At 39.4% G+C, this 21,398-nt stretch overlaps 2 protein-coding genes and 1 long non-coding RNA gene across 14 annotated transcripts; 1 reads left to right on the forward strand and 2 right to left on the reverse strand.

Moving 5' to 3' along the window:
* Window positions 1-1,645: 1,645 nt before the first annotated feature.
* LOC112289886 (acylamino-acid-releasing enzyme) lies at window positions 1,646-12,395 on the reverse strand. Of its 12 annotated transcripts, none has more exons than XR_016505833.1 (20): window positions 9,759-11,572; window positions 9,293-9,592; window positions 8,590-8,914; window positions 8,140-8,337; window positions 7,717-7,947; window positions 7,471-7,545; window positions 7,070-7,208; window positions 6,624-6,775; window positions 6,309-6,391; window positions 5,906-6,018; window positions 5,336-5,420; window positions 4,992-5,205; window positions 4,780-4,840; window positions 4,474-4,596; window positions 4,090-4,287; window positions 3,830-3,901; window positions 3,583-3,656; window positions 3,147-3,403; window positions 2,849-2,942; window positions 1,646-2,560 (listed from the first exon to the last, which is right to left on the reverse strand). XR_016505833.1 is itself a non-coding variant. In XM_024535585.3 (19 exons), exons 3-19 carry the CDS (start codon window positions 9,438-9,440, stop codon window positions 3,343-3,345), a joined length of 2,352 nt encoding a protein of 783 aa, XP_024391353.1. In that variant the 5' UTR covers window positions 9,441-9,592; window positions 9,759-9,914; window positions 11,635-12,395; the 3' UTR covers window positions 2,836-3,342. The 12 variants fall into 12 exon arrangements, 10 of the variants coding, with proteins under 10 accessions (XP_024391353.1, XP_024391355.1, XP_024391352.1 ...); XR_012218734.2 differs by having other exon boundaries at window positions 1,646-2,674; XM_024535585.3 differs by lacking the exon at window positions 1,646-2,560 and adding an exon at window positions 11,635-12,395 and having other exon boundaries at window positions 2,836-3,403; window positions 9,759-9,914.
* A 1,159-nt stretch (window positions 12,396-13,554) lies between these two features.
* LOC149988048 (uncharacterized) lies at window positions 13,555-16,807 on the forward strand. Its single transcript, XM_090254953.1, has 3 exons — window positions 13,555-14,443; window positions 14,801-15,379; window positions 15,577-16,807. The coding sequence occupies exons 1-2, from the start codon at window positions 13,998-14,000 to the stop codon at window positions 14,838-14,840; spliced, it is 486 nt and encodes a 161-aa protein (XP_090111079.1). The 5' UTR covers window positions 13,555-13,997; the 3' UTR covers window positions 14,841-15,379; window positions 15,577-16,807.
* Window positions 16,808-19,837: 3,030 nt separating this feature from the next.
* On the reverse strand, window positions 19,838-21,167 carry LOC149988049 (uncharacterized). Its single transcript, XR_016505834.1, has 2 exons — window positions 20,264-21,167; window positions 19,838-20,112 (listed from the first exon to the last, which is right to left on the reverse strand). It is a non-coding gene; the product is annotated as an uncharacterized LOC149988049 (long non-coding RNA).
* Between the last annotated feature and the right edge of the window lie 231 nt (window positions 21,168-21,398).

The following is a 21,398-nucleotide window of genomic DNA, read 5'->3' on the forward strand; positions in this document are numbered from 1 at the left end:
GATACATATATCAAGTCTTTAATTGTGTTAAAAAGATCTTGCAAGAATTTTTTATAAGGTTTTATAAATTATTCAATATATTATGATGCAAGGAACTTGAAAGAATTGAAGATGGAGTATACTAGTTTATGCTAATTGAATAAAAGAAATATTAGGAGAGAAGGAATGATGGACAAGAATGGAGATAGAAAGGGAATTTGGAATAAGGGACATAGCATGAGGAAGGAAAATGGAGATGGGAGATTAGAAATGAGAGATAAGAATAGGAACAAGGAATTAGAAACAAAAGATGAGAATGGAGACGAAGGGGGTTTGGAACAAGGAACATGGAACAAGAAATAAAGGAGGAGAACATGGACATGGAATTAAAAATGGAAGACAAGAATGGAGACATAAGATAAGAGAAAGAAAAAAGACTGAAATAAGAGAACAAGGACATGGGACTAAGAGTGAGAGAAAAAAATGAGGACAAGGAACTAAGAACAAGGGAGAGTTGAAACAGGAGACATGGAACAAAGAACAAGGGATAGAAATAGAGATATGGGAGGATTGAGACATGAAACATGGAACAAAAAATAAGAGATAGAAATAGAGATATAGGAGGGTTGAGATGGGAGATATGGAACAACGAAGGAGAATAGAGATAAGAAAACAGAAACAAAGTATTCAGATAGGAGATGGATGGAATCAATTATGAGATGGTAAGGGGGATGTGGCTTTAACAATATTAGGATGTAACTTTAAGAACTCTCCATATATATATATATATATATATATATATCATAAATGAATTAATTTTTTAAAGAAATAATAAGTTAAATTAATATTAAGAATGGCTATTAAACTAAAAATATTGTAATACATTAATTTTTGTACATAGCATATTGACACAATTGAGATGCATCCTAGTTTTACTTCTTATTTATTTTGTAAGAAATAAGTTTTATAAAAACTTCTATAGAAGCTTTTAAAAATTTTTACTAAGAGATTAAAATGTTTAAAAATATTTTGCAAGTTGATAGTGTTGTAATTAGTAAAAAAATTCAAATCTAAGTTCTAAAATAATTATTATTCTTTTACGTCATCAATTAATAAATTCATCTTAAAAAGTCCTTATTATAACACATGCTGCTGTCCTTTGAACTTCGTAGCAAGGTGCAATAATAAGGTTGTCCAAACATTGTTGCAACAAATAAAATTTATTTGTAGTTCTATAATGAAAAATATACAAAAGAAATAGAAAATTTATAAAAAATTAATTTAATATTTTTAGATTTAAAAATTAAAATTAAAATTCCACAATGTAGAATAAAAAATTGAAGTAGTTTTAAAAGTCTATACAAGTATAGTCCAAATATCAATAGGCAACCAATTTATACATTTGCTATGTTAAAAAATTAAATTAAACTTTATGAATTTTAAATAAATCAATCTCAAATTCATGTGATTTTATTTTTAGAAAATGTACCGAGAAAAGTTGGAGTTGCCTGCAACATTGGGATTGGGCTTTGTGCTTGACCAAGATTGGTGAAAGTCATTCGAAACCAAAAATTGTCGAATATTTCATTACTCCTCACATTGTGGGGCAGTAGAGTAGGGGCAAGGGGTGGAGAAAAGAAAGTGGATAAATTGATGTGGACCAATATTTTCTATTAGAGTGAGCTCAAGACATCTTGATGTTCTTGAAAATAGCAACCATTGTTAACAATAGAGAATTACAAAAAGTATTTCATACAAGAAGATGGAGGTCTACCTTAGTCCAACCAGCCTACCACCATTAATTTTTTTCTAAGAAAATAAGACAGTTCTATCCTTTCATTTGAGGATGTTACATTGTCTATAATAAAAGCGCATGGTTTTGTATCCCCTACTCTACTCCCCCATAATGTGAGGAGTAATGAAACAAATCGACAAGGTTTGGTTTTGAATAAATTTCACCAATCTTGGTCAAGCACAAAGCCCAATATCGCAGACAAGTCTTTTCTCTGGGTACTTGTCAAGCCCTCCTCTTACAGGATGGGGAGCTCAACGTGAGGGTGACAGAGATTTGTCTTCACCGCCCTGCTCGATCCAGGCCGACCCAATCTTCTTCCACGTCAGCTCCATAGCCAATAGGACTTAGCCGGGCCAGGTAAACGTGACGCTCCACTGAGAATACAGGTGGAACGCAGCACCTGCTAGTTACAAATATCTGCAGTCCCGTCGTCCTCGGATCGAATCTTCGATTTGGTCCGATGGTTACAGTCCCTCTGCCCTGAAGGCGAGTCATCGGACTCTAGTTTCCACAGCGTTTCGTGATGGACTATATGGATGAAACAATGGAACTAGGGCCGCAGTGCTTCTGTTCGGCTCTGGTGCTGGTCTCGCAGTTATAATAACACTACAAAACTCGAAGCCACTTGTGCGATGGACGGAGAATTGTTGATTAGCCTGCGTGTAGAAAGTTACTTTCCGTCAATCGCACCTCGGGTCGTGTCCGATGTCCTGCAGTGCTTGGCGCCGTTGTTTCATCGATTCATCCACCAGTATCCGAGTCACATTGAAATACAATGTTGGAGAACTGCAACATTGTGGGATTCAGTTCTGATCAGTACTCCCTGGCTGATTGGTCTCATTATAAAAATGTCATGGTTGGATGGCGGATCCAATGCCCTTCAGTAAAGCTGCATTCCGTCTACTCGAGTTTCTCAACATTAGTGAAAAACTCGTCATGGTATAGAATGTTCACGGTACAGTCGAGAGCTTGCTATATTACGGCATCATTAGTAACGACAGCAGTGTTACACAGGATGTGGCAGTAAACTGATCAATATTCCAACACATACAGAACGATGGTTTCAGCATGAACCTGCGGAGAAGCTTGATGCCATTAGATTAGGGCTGCGTGCTTCTTTTGGAACAGAATGCCCAAATTTAGGTCACACTTGAGCTCCGTGACAAACCTAAGATAAGGTATGATACATGGTTACAAATCAAGTAAGGGTAGTTCAATATATTGCTAAACTCATGTTTGACTTTATCTTGGATATCTTAAAGGGTGGAATCTAAACCAGCCCTACTAGCGTAGAAAAATGTATATGTGTGTTTCCCCTTCCGTCCTCCAACTTCCCTTCAAATAAAATCGACTTCTTTAAATATCAAGGCACCTGAATTGCTTGTTATGAAGGAGATACGCGAGTGACCACGGACTACTTTGTTTCAGGTGTAAAAAAAGCATTTGTGGAATTCTGCTGCACGGAAGTTCGACATGTTGATCAGGTTGGACATACCGCCAGGGCCATGTTCTTCAGTTTCTATAAACATCGTATACAGACACAGGAGATTCTTCCCCGTCATGTATTGTTACATGAACCTCTTGAGCCAGAGTCCGACATTTAAGTACCCTTCAAATTGTGTTTGAGGTCTGCATATGCATGAACCCAAACCACAAAAATATCAGTAAGAGTAAATGAACTCCATGATTGAGCCCATTGCTAATCCTTCATCGTTGGGCCAAGTTGAAACACGATGGTTTGGTTTCTTTCTCTTACATTTGTGAACAAAATGAAGGGCACCAGGATAAGGAAACACAGAAAAAATTACCTTTCTAAAGAGTGCCGATCTTGAACGTAAATAACCTTAGCTTCTAAGCCTCTTGCCCGCAAGGCTTGTGCATACTGTAATACGAAGTAGCTCAAATTGATAAGAAAGAAGATATAATGACGACAGAAACTGGACCCGGCTCCACCAATTTATGCAGTTGACCGATGTTAGCATAGCAGAAAGGCTGTTCCTAGTTTTGTGACTGATCATTTGAAGACAATCACAGCTATTGAATATTCAAACCTACCGGTAGTCCATTTGAAATTGCAGGTACTCTTCGATCTTGGGTTCCCACAATGATCAAAGTTGGAACTTTCACCTGCAAGGATTCGAGAGGTTAGTTACGAGTCTTAGGTGAAAGACATTCACCGAAGTCAAGCATACAATTTTGCAGCAAAACCTCAGACATCCTGAGAATATCCCTTTTGAAGTTACTTTCTATATTGCGGAGATAAATACATTCTCTTGGTTCATAACAATTCTAGAAGGGCAAGAATAAATTATTACCTTGGAAACATGGGCTATAGGTGAACATTGGTAGAGGACGCTCAGGTCACTTGCAGAAGGTACTTCTGAGTAGGTGGTAAGGCCTTCCTTTCCAAACGCTTCGAAGTAAGACCAATCAGGTATGTCAGAGGTACCTACATTTGCAGCAAGGTTACAGACGGGACTTCTTAAGATACCGGTTCTGAATTTATCTGGTGCCTGCATACATAAAACCAGCAATTGTTTACCAAGTGTGGATCAGATTTCCTGATGACTCTACACGGGATACTAAAGGATATAACGTTTAACTTTTCCTGTGAACTAACAACCAAATCCCGACAAATCTAACCAAGCGAGAAACTCATCGTCAATAGGAAGGGACAAAAAAACTCGGTATTCACTGACCTGCCCTAAAAGATGTGACGCCAGGAATCCCCCATGGGAACCGCCCATTACAGAAACCTTATTAGGATCTGCCATCCCGTTTTTCACGACGTGATTCAGTGCAGCAAGCACGTCCCCAACATCCTAAAACACATACCGTCGACAATCAGGAATATACAGCAGGTGCGACCGTTATACGGTCTTCAAGACACGTACAGCATCTGAAAGTGTGAAATGTAAAATGGCATAAAAATGCAGCTACTCTTAATTGGTCCAGTCAAAACAAAGTAACTAGTATAGTCAATCGATTGTTAACTCAAATGTCACCTGTCTACCGATGTTTCCAGGAAGAGAACTTAATGCTTCCTCCCCAAACCCAACTGAGCCTCTGCACGATTCAGATTATGTTGAGTACCACTTATATTTTTGCGTTATTGATTTTTCAATGCATACCAGAAGCATCGCCACGAAACACATGTATTCAACAATCTGCATTGAGGATCAGAAAACCGATACTAAATATGGTGGCACCAGAGCACCTGTAATTCACATATAGTAGGTTGTATCCAAGTGCTGAAAGGAATGCTGCCGGCTTCGAAAAGCTTGATTGTGCTATGGAATGAGGACCCCCGTGTAAAATCAACAAAAGTGGAGGAATTTTATTTTGTGACCCGCCCCCACGTCCAAGACGGGACTTTGTAACCGTCCCCTTCCTCCGAGAAACATAAACAGCCTCGAACGGCTGCTTTGCTCCTGCATGTTTGCAAACACTTCAGAAACACTACAATGCTGTAGTACTCTTTGATTATGAGCAGATATTCTTAATGGCACATGATTGAAGTAGGTAGAGGAACTATAAAACCACCGTGAGCTTCCAGCGTACCTTCAGCTAGAGTATCACCGACTTCTGTACTGGGAACGGGAATTTGAATGATTTTGTACAGCATCTCCTTCAGTGATGTTTCCACCTGGAAGACGAGACTAGTCATATCCTACTGTGTACTCGAAGTGGAATAAGTAAAAACAATATTGGATTAGAGATATCATGCTGCTGGAATGATTTGCACCACGTAACCCAACACAATTCATCACCAGTCACGCCGCTTACGGAAAACTTCAATCAATGAATGACCTTGAGATTGCACCTCACCGTGCTTTCGAAGGATAGCATGACGATGTAATCACATTTATACTGAACCAGTGATTTGCGGTGGTAATTTGGTGACCAATTCCAGAAGAGATTAAGTTAATCCTATCTAAAAATGTGCATGGCCACTACTGTACACTGGATTCCTGGAATAGCTGCTTTTATCACGATTGATAGGATTGCAGTTTCTGTGCACACGGCGCATCGTGTGCTCCTTACAGATGAATGCATCATGCGTTCCAAAAGAAAAGAAAAGAAACTTCATAGCAAAAAATCCAGGTTGGAAGCATCTGAGACAGTACGAACCTTCTTCGGAAGTTTAAGAGACGGAACACTAATATTAACCCAGCTCCAATCGTTGTTAGTCTCGACTCGCCTACCTAGCATCAAGATATCTGGCTCATGCGGGGAGCTTGCAACTACAAAAATCATCATCCCCCCAACAGAAGGCATAAATCAACGAAACTATTCGTCAGAAATAACAAGTAAACCTTGAATTAACAATCACACAAGTGATGAAATTCTCTGCAGTATATTCATCAACTTAGGGGAGGGATTGTAGCAACAAATTAAAGAAACAAACTAAATCAGCAGTGTAACTATGCACAACAGAACTAATTCAATTCAGTACAAATCCATAGTAGAAAAATTGGCATGCAACATCATACAGATCAAGCAAGTACACGAATGATTGCGAGCACAAAGTTACCTGCTAGCAAGGAGCTAGATTGCAATCCAAGTAGTCTCCATGAAGATGATGAAGCACAAGAAGTGACTCTTTCCACATTGCCGCTGCATCAACAATCGAAAAATCAGACTGTTAAATATACTCAGAGCTACTTAGCTTCATTATCTGACATCACTGCAAATATTGAAGGTAAAACTTCTGTTTAATTGGCCGAATGTACAATTTACAATCACTAACAGCACTTAACATGGCTGTAGGAATCAAAGCACATCCCACTCTTAAAATGTTAAATGCCCATGAATAGGATCAGCAGCTCATCATTTGGATTGTACTAACCTTTCAACATTAATAGCCAGAATAACCTCTTGGCTCCGCCACATTGAAGTAAGGAGCAATGTGCAGCTGTCAGCCAACCACGGGTTGGCAATGAGATCTGAGCAATACAGACCTGGGAAACCATCGTTGTCCGGATGTTGCACAATCTTGACCTGGAAAATAATGCATATTTAGCTTTCTAGACATGGAGGAGAACGAAACTCAAAGCTCGTTGAATTCTTCCATTGAGACGGTGGTCTTAAATATCTAAACAATTTGTTAAGGTTGAAGAAGTACTAAAAGATCCAGGAAACACTGGTCATGGCTTTGTGCAAAGGCGTTAAATATGTCAAGAAATAAAGATGTTCTAGGGACTTGTAGCAGCTAAATTTTACACCCAGGTTCAGTAAAATGACATGAACATTTATCTACGTTAAGAGAAGCCTGATCGAGGTCGGAGACTGTACCACATCATTGATCTGCATGGGCATGCTCAAAACCCTGCCAGATGACCAGCTGATCGAATGCAGTGAGTTCGTCGCAGCATGTGCCCCGCTGTTGACAGCTGCTTCACATGACAAGAAAACCAACACCTTCCCGTCTGGACTGTAAACAAGAAGAGCAATCTGGACGGTTACGATTCACCTCAGGAATGACTCAAGAGAAAGTTACTCTCTCCCCTCATAAATATCATGTCGTCTAATTCTATTGGAGGTTTCACACCGGGTAAGTCTTATAGTTCTACAAGATACTTCTAAATTCCTAATTACTAAAATTTGAATGATATGCGCAAAGAAGCAGAAAACCAACCAAAATATTTTAAAACTGAAAAAGAAAAGGCCGTAAACATTCTGGAGATCGAAATAACCTGAAACGTGGAAACACTGCGCTGTTGATGCCTTCTGTAAGTTTGACAGCTGGTAAAGCAGGAACCAAACAATCTCTGAAACACAAGTTTCATTATCTATAAGAAGGCTTATTGACAACCTATCACACACACAAAAAACTCCAGTTCGGATCACGATAGGTACACTGTAAAAACTAACATGTTAGATAAATTGCTCTGCAGAACATGTATGATTTAAGAAAGACCAATAAGAAGAAGTTTGTATACCTTCCAGGAACTGGAGCCTCAACAGTATAAAGGTGGCAGGGTCTGTTTTGACAATAAACCATTCCAAGCTTTCTTGGTGAGTTGAAATTAGACGCGTAGGAAGTCCAACCAACGAACACCAGTATACTCTTTTCCGCAGGACATGAAGAACGCGTGGTCATTCGCGGAGCCCACACAACTTGACCGGCACTAATATCTTCAGGAATGCCTTCCACAACTTGCACAGCTCCACTGAGAACTAAGATGGAATCAGAACCATGAGCTCGTATATTTAAACGGGGAGCTCAATGTAAATGAATCTACGTCAGTTTATTTATCAATATACCAGAATCATTAGCTTCAATTGAAGAACTAGATTCACTTTAAATGTCACAAATTACTTGAAGTCATGTTCTCCTGGAGAGGTAAGATACACCAGTTTACCTTTCAATATCGGCTACGAAAATGATGGGCCTTCTCATTCCAGTGTAGGTCTCTCCCCAATCTTCTATCCATTCTCCTTGTCCTTTCCATGCCCCTGCCCCAAGAAATCCTTGACCAAACTCCGGTCTTGGTTTTGCAGGTTCCTCTGCTACATAGGCAATGTAATCCTCATCTTGACTCCATGAAGCACCTTGAAACCTATAAATGAATTTTCTAATTATTAAGTTGTCAAAATCAGAAAGTTTGATATTACAAACTTCGCAAAGAACCCGATTTTATTCGACACGAATGAAGCATGGATTCGTGAACAAAGCAATAAACACATACATTATCTTAGGAATTAGGTTGAATTTTGAATTCTTAAATGCTCAACACTGAAGGATAGGGACGTTCATCTAAAATAGTCGATCATGACAAGAAGAAATGAAGTTGAGGATCGATCGGCAGTACCACTCATCCGTGTATACGGACCCATGCACTGACGCGGGAACGTGCACCTCTTTGAGAAGCTGTCCTTGACCCCAGATCTCAAGTTTAGTCTGGCTTGTTCCATTCTTGACATCGTCATTACGAACTACCAGTAATTTCGTCCCCGACGGCGAGGGAACTACAAGAGCAGCCCCACTGAGCTCAAATGGAAATGGTGCCCAGCGACAATTTTTAACGTTCCCAGATTCAACGTCAGGAATAAATACTGTTGACATGAATATCCGTGTCGCATTAGCAGAGATATTCATCTGGCTTATGGTCACCATCACGTCAAATCCATCGTCTCCTGTGTATTTTCCATTCACTCAAAAGTTAACAGAGGATAAAGACTACACACAAAAAATATATAAGAACTGATCTCTCTTGAACGTTCTCCATTCACGATACTGAATTGTAGTCTGAGTAGCCAAAGAGAACTCTACGTAACCAAGGGCGCAATTTCCACAACATTGGGACTGCACGAGCATGAATATCTGGACTGTCAATGCTACTTTTGCTTTTTAATATGAGAGACATTGAAAACTCCACACACAAGGAGGAGTGGGAATTACGCTCCGGTAACGCTTTGAAACTTGCAAGATAAATTCGCATCATTGGGTTGAGAAACTGATAAATCACACGAAATCAGAGGGCACGCTTCCCAAAACGTTTTCGAAGTCCGCACCTCTCCATGATGGACTGGTCCACGCTTTTTCTATACTTGGAATTGAAAGAAAATTTTCCAACAATGCAACCTCGTTGACTTCTGTCGAGCTCGTCTTGCCAATTGCCTCAAGTGGTCGGCTCATGACTGTTTCAGATATTCGATCCATTGTTTCCTTGATAAGATCAAATCAATTCTTGTTTCTCAGCAATCTCGAAGACCGTATCTGAATCGAATACATTAATAAACGTTCAACATCAAGGTCAGATTCCAGCTTGAAAATGTGGATCGCTCACTCAGTAATCCAAGCGTGAAAACGACCTGCAAACCAAAGCATTCCATATGGTTTTTGAGTTATCAACTAAACCCTCAGAAACTTCACTAAAGATCATGTTGTACAGTACTGATATTGCTTGATGTAAAATACAACTTGCATATCAGCCCGCCCGAAATTCACAAATGCTCGTATCGTTGCGCACGTACTTACTTTTCGCAAGTACTTACTTTTCGCAAGTATAAGCGCTCTATGAACTTCAGAGTTGGGAGATCCAACAATGCTCTCAAATGAAATTGTTGCATCATGACTTTCATGGCCTCTCATCGCAACTGCCTCTAGTAGAAAGGTTTAGCGAATGCGTCCTTCCTGAAAGAGGGCTCAATATCGACATTAACGACGTTTCAAAAGGATCTAGTTCAATCATCAACATCATGTTCCCGAGGTAATTCTTCCAGGGACACACTGTGACTAAACAAAGCTAAACGACTGTCCACAACATGCACTCCGGACATATAGTGCGATTGTGCATGGTTTTACAAAACACTACATCTGGTTGTCGGATGCGGAGGTTGTTTGACACCACGTGATCCAGTGGGAATGGGACATTAACGCAACAAATCTGCAAGATATCACTGGAGCATCCAGAATATGTTACCAAGATCCAACCTTCTCTAAAATCAGAGGTCACTGTGGCTATTGCCAACATTGCTGAAGGATAATCAAGGATAAGGACAAGCCAGTCAGTTATTGTCTTCGTAGTTCCAGTGAGGTGAGGAAAGCTCTCAAAGGTAGACAATTAAATTATTAAGTACAACTTAAGTGGAAACATTTCGGTTCGCCTACGATACCTCCTTACTACATCCACGAGAGGTGCGTATGATGTAGAACGGAAGCAACTCAGATCCCGGCCTACGATATACTAACCAGTTTCTGCTTGTGGCGAAGGCGTAGTCATAGAAACAAGTGGCCCTTCAGAAAAATACGCCTCATTCTATCGCTGTCCCAAGCAGCACTGCTGAGTTCTTAGTTGAGAGGCTTCAGGAATGAAGATTCAAATCGAGTGACTCTGTAATGACACCGTTCATCAACCTAAAAACCCAAAAGGAGTAATCTCCACTAATCCAACTTGTCCTATGAGAAGCGTCACAGATGAATCTGAAAAGTGGTTAAGGAATGGCATTCGGTTCTTGTCCAACAGACAAATTGCGTCAAGTAAGGAGGCAGAGTGAAAAAAAAAAAAAAAAATCACGTCTATGCCTCTACCATATTCTCGACGGACACGTATCATACAATTTCGCTTTGAATGCGCTTTTGATATGAGTGAAATTTACTCAAGTGCGTCCAGTACATGTGCATCTAGCAGACACAAGCTGGAGTCTGCATTCTTCCTGGGCATTCGTGGAACACACCTCTAGAGTTCAGCGGCTTAAACTGGGTCACAATTACCGTAGCTCTATGAAAGTCAGGGAGTTGAACACTGAATCCAACAGGAGCGAATCCAGATGATCTTTAGATTGGTCCGGAGTTCTAATATACAAGGACTTCTAGGGTGTCCGAATTCTACATACTGCCCTTCCTTAAAACCAGAACTATCGTGCAAAGCTGAACGCAGCTGGAAATGAAGTCTTGAACGAAACGAAAAAAAAAACGCCAGTGACGATCTCCCTCATACACAAATATGAAGATTCATTAGAAATAAACCCGTGAGGATCAGCAGAATGTTATATGTGGGAACGTGCTGACATAAACTATGACCACTTGATCGTCTGATATGGAACATGAATTATTGTCACAGGGTGAACAAGATGGATTTGGGCAAGATCCACACGGGTGACGTAAGAAGATTCAAGAGTCGTTCCCGAGAAGCCGGCAGCGTGAGCCCGCGCATACCGCAAACATCAAAACTGTGAGAACTATGATGCTTCGCGCTCGATAATGTTCCTAATCAACTACCACGCACTCTACCTGAACTTCCACTATCTAGAACTATCTGCTTCCGCGTGGTTGGGGGGTCAAAGGTGAGGGGGCGAGCATCTCAAGAAACTCTAAGCAAAACAGTTAGAACTTGGCTGGAAATAAAATATACCTGAGTATCCAATCCGCACTTCCTTTGCCAGAGTCGTTGGTGCAACTATATGTGTATAACGATGAAAGGGCTGCAGGCCTAAAAATACCTTAACAGGGAAGAATGTTTTCTGGATAATGGTTTCAAATCCAGCAACGATTGGATGGATACTTGGCGAATCTCAACGCCCTCCGGGAATCAGTGCAGCATGTACGCCAAACGGTGGATTGCCCACCCTCAGCCAGGTAAGCGCCACCATGGCGCCCTCGCCTCATCCTCGTGGCGGGACTGACGATGATGCTCCACTTCCGCCTACTACGTGATCACTCCCCTCCGCCTGCTCAGAACGGGCGGCCCGTTTCTAAAGTACGCTTAGCAAAATCCTTCTACACTTCACACAAGCAGGTACAGAATCTCCGTGTCTATTTTATTCCACATCCCTTGTCTGCAAGTAGTCGTGTTCATCAGATGGAGTCGCCGCCCCATGTTTACATCCTCCTTTGCATTAGGTCTTCCTTCCCAGCCTCCTCCTCGTCCCTGCATGCACCATCCACCAGTCTTTGTGTCTAATGCCTCCGGGTCTTTGTCACCGTCGCCATCACCTGTACTTCGATTGCCCCTCTCGCACGCAACCGACTAGTACTGCTCTTGTCCTGTTGCTTCGTTCTGCGCATCATCGCGCAGCCAATTCCTACACTAGCCTAGTGCCTTCTGCCGGCCATGTTGCTCAGTCCCTACTCTCCCTTTTCCGCCCCACGCTTAGCATGCAACCCCTCGAGTCCCCCGCACGATCTAAAGGGCCGGCGAGCATACTTGTCAATCACAATCATTCCCCAATCATGAATCGGCCGTGAAGGCCACGAATCGTTCTCCCTCCGCCTCCTTCCCCCCAATTTCCACTTTCAAATTCACGCCTCCGTATTTTCTCGTCGCACCCATCATCTCCACTCCCGCTCTCCGGCGCCAACGTAAATGTCAAGCCGTCCCCGTCCCGATTAAAACAGTTCCTCCCGCAACCGCCTTCCCCTTCCACCCTGGCTCTTGTCACCACATTCATCCATATTTACTCGCATTCATCCGTCTTCGCCCTATCCAACCGAGACATGAGCCACCCCAGCTTTGTCCGCCAACTACACTTACTAGCACCGTTGCCTCTTTGACAAGCTGAGCTGAGTGCCTGACTCCTTCTTCAGGAGCTTTCTTCCCTCTTGCCCTTCCATGTGCCTTCTTCTTCTTCTTCTTCCTCCTCCTCATCCTCCTCCTCCTCTTAGACTGAGATCTTTACTTCTTTTCGACACCACAGCAAAAAATATAAAAAATAAAATAAAAATAAAAAATCTCATTTTGTTATGTTCTTTTGACAAAGTTATGCATTAGATTAGCATGTGAACTTGAATCGTGGTTTTGTAGTAAAACGATGTTATATTCCATGTGATTTTTTTTTCGATTTATCTAAAATATAAAATAAAGCAAACGCCTAATACTGAACAAGAAATAAACGAAGTAATTTCAAGAGACTTTTTGATTGAATGTTGCTTGTCACTTTCTGTTGATTTTAAAATTATATTAACTTTTTTTTAACTTCTTTTTAATTCTTATTTTTTATTTGGCGAATTACTCACGATTGAACATGTATAAAAATGATGTACAGATATGCTTGTTAAAACAACATGTAATAGAAGGAATTGTCCTTTTCCATAGGGTTGTTGGATCCATCCTCGACCTGTTTGCCCCTACATGACATGTGACTTGGCCTTAATCTGTTTCTGAAGAGGAAATTTTATTCTATATATACACATATCAACTGAAATCAAATTATGATATAGTCAACACACTGCAAATATACCAAATTTGCCCACACATCGACTATAAATTCGGATGCACAGATTTTGAGAGGTCAATCATATAAAATTGATACCATAACAACTGAGAAGCAGAACATTCAGACGTGGCTCTTTAACAATAAACAAGAGTATATGGGTTGGTGACGTTCGAGTGGTTCGATGTTTGTGTTGATTGCACAACCACTAATCTCCATCCCATTGAAACAAAGATACCTCAAAGGAATTAAAATTGCCCAGGATGATGATAATAACAACATATAATAATATTATTAACAATCGAAATCCATAAAATCTCCATGTTCTTATCTTAACACTGTTACCAATGTCCCGTATAGAACGAAGTTGGGTTCAAAATATCGAACTCGGATCAAAACTGTCATCCACAGACATGACCCAAAAGAACAGCTTTTAACTGTGGGTTGATACTTTTTTACTGTGTAGGGAGGGCAAGGCGCATGTGCCTGAAGAGATCACATGAAGAGACTTTGTCGCATTTGGGTGCAGATGAGCAGGCCCCCACCAGCTTCTTCACCCTGAGACATGAGACCAGTGGCTGCTCTTCAATTCGCTTTGTCTCATCGAACTGGAGGGCCAAGCTTTGTTTGCAGCACTGGAGAGCAGAGAGATGAAGCAGCAGCAGAGAAAGAAATGAAAGCCTTGTCAGGGGTCATTCCAATCTTAACCCATCATTCCACAACCGTATGGCCGACCAATTCCAAGCCCAAGCTTCAAAATTGCCAGGAGCATACAGAGAAAAATCGGGTTCGGTGGGCCTGCGGTGCTGCGGAAGATAGCCGCTTGGCTCCAGAGAGAGTGATTTCATCATGGCTCAGCGTGGTCGACAGGTCCTTTCTTTTCAGCCCCCGAGAAAAAGGCTGGCCTGGCAAAGATAAACAGAAGCGAAAAAGCTTGACGTTGTACCGCAGGCCAAAAGATATCCAAACTGATTTCTTTAGTGATTCTTCACCTTCCCAGATTGGATGGGGGTTCGGTCCTTTCACTATGAAACAAGGCTCTTTTCCTTTTATATGTATGCACTATGAATCTTGTTTTCATCTACCGTCATTTAGGATTTGTTACGTTTCATGTCAGCTTTTTCAGCTCGCTCCACTAGCTCAAAGTCTGCGTAGTCATTTTTCAAATCCACTTGGTGTGAGTAGCACAGCTAAGTTTTGATTAGAGCGAAACAATTACTATTCATGTTTTTTCGGTACATGTTTTGTTAATCAGAGCATGATAAACGTTAAGTTTTCGATTCTCTCATTGGAGACACTGGTAATTGCAATAGAATCTTCTGCATTTGGACTATGAATTAAATAACAAGAGAGTTGTGTCCGTGTCAGCTCCCTGCTCCTGGGTTGGAGACCATACCAAGATAAGTAGCTACTGCTAATCATGGATGATCCCAGTTTAATCAACTCGGCAGGCAAGTGCGCCGAAGAAAATAAATAGGAAAGAGATGGAACACCTCAGCATTCAAGTTGCTGTTGTATCGTCATTTATCTTCCACATTCTATCTTAATAAAAACGTGATACCGTTTCATGCATTTCTTTACGATAGAATTCCAGTACTTAGCTTTCAGTTCATGACGTGTGATTCTATTTGTGATTCTATTTGTGATTCTATTTGCCCTAATCAGTGAACCATGCAGAGTGGGTCAACAGTCAAAGAAACTCACCAGTGACAAAGAAGTAATGGAGAAAATCAAGTGGAACGGAGATAACCAGAATGCTCATTTTTAGAATCCTACAATAGAATATTCTCCATTTCAGTGGTAGAATATTCCCAGCCAGGGTTCCCCTCTTCGTGGCTCCAAATTGGTAAAGTTCTTGCAACGAGGAGGGGAGAAAGAGAAAAACTCATCAACCACCTTCTTGGTCCGTTCGGAGAATCCACCATATTTGGTGGACGATCCCTCAAAGTAAGGCCACCTTTCAATGATTCTGCTGTTTTCCGACCAAATCCTCGTACCCAATCCCTACAAAGTAATTATTCACTCTCTTGTTTAGAAGATCATAATATTTGTTTTCACCTTATAATAGAGGTAAAAGGTAAGCATGTTCTGAGATAACTAGAACTCTAGTTTAACAAAACTCTTTGCTCGAATGATATTTTCAGCATCCGAAGAGAAAACGAAATTTTGTAGCAAAGCGGCGTTCGTTCGTACGTTCGCGTGACGCTGTGGTCCTGAAGGGCATTCTACGAGAATCTTCCTCACTTGCTTCCACATCCAACAGCGAAGAGTTCGTAGACGAGGGGATTTGAAAGGGCGTGGGATCGATTTGCGAGAGGTGAGGGGCGACACGCCTGGGTGACGTGAAGAATCGTTAATAGCTCCGTTGATCTGGATTCTGATGGTGTTTTAGCTTGTTCAACTTTTATCCTCGGCGCCACCGTCAGCTCTCGAGCTGTGCCAAGCAATTTGGGCCAATTGAGGTTTCCAGGCGGGGAGCAGATTCCAACGCATCCACATGGGGACGTCAAGGGCCACCTTTCCTTCGCACATTTGCAGATGCGATCTGTGACGATGATTCTATGATGGAGGTGACGACGAACAAATCCATGCAATGTTAGGGCTACGGCACCACGTTTCACTCTCGATTCATCCTGGAACCGGAGGTTAGCCTTCAGGGAATCTCCTCTTGCATGGTGGGTTGTGGAGTTTGTGCCACTCAAGTCCCCAGAGATTCGAGCATCGTCGTCGTCACCGAAATCTTACAGCTCCCATCTCCTTTTCATTTTGGAATTTCGCAATCTCAGAGATGGGGTCCACAGCCTCTTCTTATCTCCAGTCAAACCAGCCAGCTCACACTTGGTGCCGTCTTGTGCCATGCGGACGTGCCGCATGTAGCTCCGATCTCCCCCTCCAGCAAGTAGGCAACGTTCATCGCAGCGATTGCGATGCGAAAGCGGCATGGAGCCACGCAGATCGCAGCAGCAGCAGCAACACGAGACGGAAGGAAGGAAGGAAGCCACGAGAGAGAGATCTGACTGAGCTCTCTTCCTTCCTTGCTTTCTTCCTTCGCCGAGAATTTATTGTTTTTACTTCGTCGCCAAGTGAGTGAGCTCATCTCTCAAGTATTGCAGTACGAGTCGTGTGGATTGGAACCGGCCTTCGCAAAAAGTTATCGCGAAAAAAAAAAAAAAAAAAAAAATCATATGTTTTGAAGGGCCAACCAAAGTCGGCTTCTCCAAAAGTTGGGTTACCGGTGATTCAGATGTCGATGCATGCAGATTAGACTTCAATTGGCTCTTTTGTCTTTTTCCTTTGTATTCTTTCAACTTTTTTCTTTCTTTTTCTTTTGATATGTACTTAGTAGATTATGTAGTAAAGTAACTGTTAATTTTATTGCTAAGTTTCAAGTGGAAACATGGCAAGAGTTGCACACATGGAATTGTGTTTTTACTTCATTTATTATATATCTATATATATATATATATATATAATTTTTTTGAATGAATAATATAATTGGATTTGATGGAAAAAGTAATCGTTGGTAGTGATAAAGAATTAACTTCCAAATGATTGCAAAATTTGAATTTACATAGTTTGAAAAATTATGCTTAATATTAAATCTAAAACATGCTTGTAAATCAAAAGAGTGAATACAATAGTGGCAAAAAAGTTGTAAAAAATGTTAACTAAACCATATTACATCTATATAAACTTTAAAGATTTATTAAATTTTTATCTAATTAATTGAATTAAGATACATTAAATGATTATTATAAACATCACTTCAATATAAGTCAAAGTTAAGAATATTAAACAACATTCAAAACTAAACATTAAATCATTGTAGACTAAAAAGATTTAATAGAATAGTATTTAGTTGAGTTTAAAGAATGGTATAAAAAATAGAATTAAATATATAAATTATTTGTTGGTTGTTATTACTTTCTAAAGTCATATGCATAGTAAATTTTGAACAATAAGAAAATTTTAATTTTTGATCAAAGATTATTTTTATATTCATAAGATGTTTGATACAAATTAACATGTCATTTTAATATAGGATATGGTTCTATATTATCTAGTATAGGACAAAGATTTAATCAATAAGTAAAACATAATAGAAGGCTTCAATTCTGGTGTATGCTAGAATTGTATAAGGGGGGCAATGTTCTTTATTAATATTCAATAATTACTTGTTGTCCTAGATTTGGTTGTAGATGTTCTAATTATCTTATATTAGAAGAGCAAAGTAAGTCGACAATGTCCTACATTTTTATAATATCTTATATCAAAGGGCTTTCATATTAAGAATGTAATTAAGATAAAAATATGTATTTAAAAATAACTTAACTATATTTTTTAATAAATTAATAATTAAATATTTTATAATTTATATAAAATATTATTTTAAACTTATAAACTGATTGATGTTCCATATTTTTCATTTGATTTTATTTGATATATATATATATATATATATATATATTATCTATTTAATATATCATTGTAAAAGTTTATTTTATTTATTTATTTAACAAATTCCCTTCAAAATTCACATCAATTGCACATAATTCAAGTACAAATTATATTATAAGTACTATCAATTCAAATAATTGAAGTTAAAAGGTATATAATATTTGTTTTAAATTTATTAAATTTATTAAAATATATTTTGCAAGAGAGTTCATAAAATAAAAACATTGTACTTTTTGGATTTTTCATCAAAAATTTAAGTATATCTTTGAAACAATTTTCAATTAAGTTACATCTATATTATTTAACAACATTATTAGATTGAAATTTACCATAAAATGATTTTTGTAATCAATAAGATATCAATTAAATATTAGTAATAGAATTATTTTTGTATAATGTCATATATATATATATATATATATATATATATAACTAAGATAAATATGGGTCTTATTCATAATTGTTTATATACTTGCATGTAATTTTTACACAAAAAGATTGATCTTAATATTCCTTCTTCAATTATTTTACGTTTACATCCGCACAGAACGAAATGTTGACTTAGAGGTAGTTACATGTGCAAATGTAACATACATTGCAACCTTTTATTTGAATATTACCGTATGACATGATAATAAACACAACAATATACACAAAAAGGAATTGACAAAGAAACTGTCAATCTCTTAGTTGTGGGATGTTGTTTGAGGATGCTTCATTTTTCCATGCTGTTGCTGCCACAACTGTGAAGGACTCAACTCACAAAGCTTCCTTCTTTGCCAAGCTTTGGAAGTTTTGATAAAACAATGGTGCTACAACCTGTATGGAATCGCTCTTTTGACACAATTGTTTTGGTTCATAAACAAGCTATTGTTACTGCCTTTCAACCTTTTATCACACATACTGAGCTACAGCTTTCACAGGAACACATCAGCTCACTAAAGAGAGGGTTCTCTGAATCAAAACCTGACTATCAATCTTTTCCTTCAAGGTTCCCTTTCAATGACACTGAGAGGTTCATTTTAGAGAAGCACTTCACATCATCGACAGCGGAAGTCTGATATAGAACCATTCATTCTTGTGGTTGGCAATTTTCTGGATAAATCTTTTCATCGGAGTATATGAATCGTCAAGCAGATAATAGGAGATTGCCCACAAGATGTGCTCACAAGCTTTCTATGCTTTCTATTGAATAGCCTCACTCATTCGGGTTGCCAGCGTTGTTTCTGTTTTGACACAGATAACACTGCAGATTGATTCATCAATATTGAGGGACTATCAACTTGCTGTTGAACAAGAATTGGATATTGATGTGAAATTGGTGGATAGTGTGGGTTACCGGAAACCCAAAGCCGAAGTCAGTAAAATTCCTCAACAAGCTTCCCGTGTGTAGGGTATCCAGAAACTGCATGTTGAAGTAACCCAACAGTGACATCAAGGGACGCATATCTAAGGAAAATCACATAAGATCAGACTTTAAGTTCCACGCAGATAATGTCAGACTGCTGCCTTCGAAAGGTTGTCGAAGTTGTTGAGATAGATCCATGCACTGCAACAGAACTGTCAGTGCACGAAACGACCATTGGCAAAGTTTAGGCTCCGAAGAGGTACCGCCCGGTTAGCATTCGTTTGCTTCTCCCCTCGAACTCTCCAACATATGTCTCCTCTACACGAAGCAAAGCTGTGTCATAGAGTCGACAACGACACGAGTCTGTGTCACGAATTCTTGGTAGCAGACTGGTTCAATTTGTCATTTTCATTGAATGTCTACATTCTACTCATCCTAAAAAGAACTTTCTTGATCCGTGGGCAACTTAGGGTGGGGGTTTGTAGGTAGTGGGGGCCCAAGAAAGAGAGTCAGATTTTCTCTTTGGCTGGGTGATAGATTTCACGCATCAACTGCAACTAGACAGATATGAACATGAAAACCAACTGGACAATCTGACCTCTCTTAAGATGCCAGCTTGGAGAAAACTGGCCTGAATTATGTGCATGTCTTAAAAGTCACACCAGAAAGCAGAAACTGAAGCCCTCAGGTTCCGGCCATTCCACAATTTACTAGTTGTGTGAACATGCGGACGAAGAAAAATCGACTGAGCGTGCTGACGAAATCAGAGGCCTGCATGGAGAGATTAAGGGTTCACCCTAGGATTTACGAATATCTTGACTACACGCAGTTCCGAGGACAGTCCAGAGAGCTAAGTTACTCATCGGCGAAATTCCTGCATGTTGCAGCAAAAGCCTGGATATACATCATTCCACTCCAAACGAAAATATCCACGAATTTGTTGCCAAAAACTGTAACAATATGCTGAGTAACATGTCACTCAAGGTAAATATGCGATCAATCCCGGACCTTAAACGAATGAGTACCTTCAGTTAGGATTGGCAAAGCGGACTTGCGTCAAGACCCGGATGACAGCGCTGCGAGTCACCAAACTTTCTCCAGGCGCTTAATTCTAAATACAAATGCTGCGAATCACCCGAGAAGTAATCACTGAGCAACTCTGGGTGCGGTTGATGCGACGAAGAGTCAATGAAAACCAGCGTCGACGGGTTCCGATGCGAACAGAAAGAACCTAGAACACGCCGCAGCCTAGGCAGCGAAGAAAAACATTATCGGAAGCAATTGGAGGCGGCGGAGTAAGCGATGCCCGAGGACTTGGATTGCTTTGCCTTGGTTTTTCTCCTGCTTTCCCTCCTTTTCCCTTGCTAGCTCTCTCCATGGAGAGGCCCACAAGCTTATTCTCCTCAAAGCCCACAAGACTATACTCACAGCAAACAAGGTTATTTCTCAAAGCCCACAAAGCTTATATGGGAACTCACCAATGATGATGTTGGGTGTGTGTTATTCGAGGTGCTGACTGGATGGAGTTAGGGGCAAGGTTAGGGCACCCTCCAAACTAATGAAATCTCTAATTAAAAAGATGTGAATGAAATCAATAATTAAAAGATTAAAGTATTTAAATTGAATTGTTATTGGAAAAATATAAAAGGTAGAAAAAGGAATTTTAATTCTGAATTATGTTTTTTGAAGTATAGAATAATGATGTGTTTATGAAATAATTTTTGAGACACATATGGTTTGTCACTAACATTTGAATATGTAATTTAGTAAGTTAGATATAAGCATTTAAAATTCACAATAAAAAAATGGAATCTTGTCAGTACTGCAAAAAAAAAGTCTGTATTATGCTAAAATAATTTGAAAATCATGATCATAAGCATTCTTTTAAAATAAAAAGATACAGAAAATAAAACATGGATACAAAATACATAAAATAGTAGAATATCAAAATCTAATTTTGTAATTTTGTAAAAGTATAAGTGTTAATATTATAATGATAATTTTATGTAACAATAAATAAACAAAGTTTGACATGATATTAAAGATAATCAAAATATAAAGAAGGATGAATTTCAAATTTTCAAAATTAACATTCATAGTATCAGTTCACCTAACATAATTTGACAAAAAAAATTAATTATGAAAATAATTTATTATTGA

The sequence above is a fragment of the Physcomitrium patens genome, chromosome 12 (genome assembly GCF_059467195.1).
Source record: "Physcomitrium patens ecotype Gransden chromosome 12, ASM5946719v1, whole genome shotgun sequence".
NCBI classification, from domain to species: domain Eukaryota; kingdom Viridiplantae; phylum Streptophyta; class Bryopsida; order Funariales; family Funariaceae; genus Physcomitrium; species Physcomitrium patens.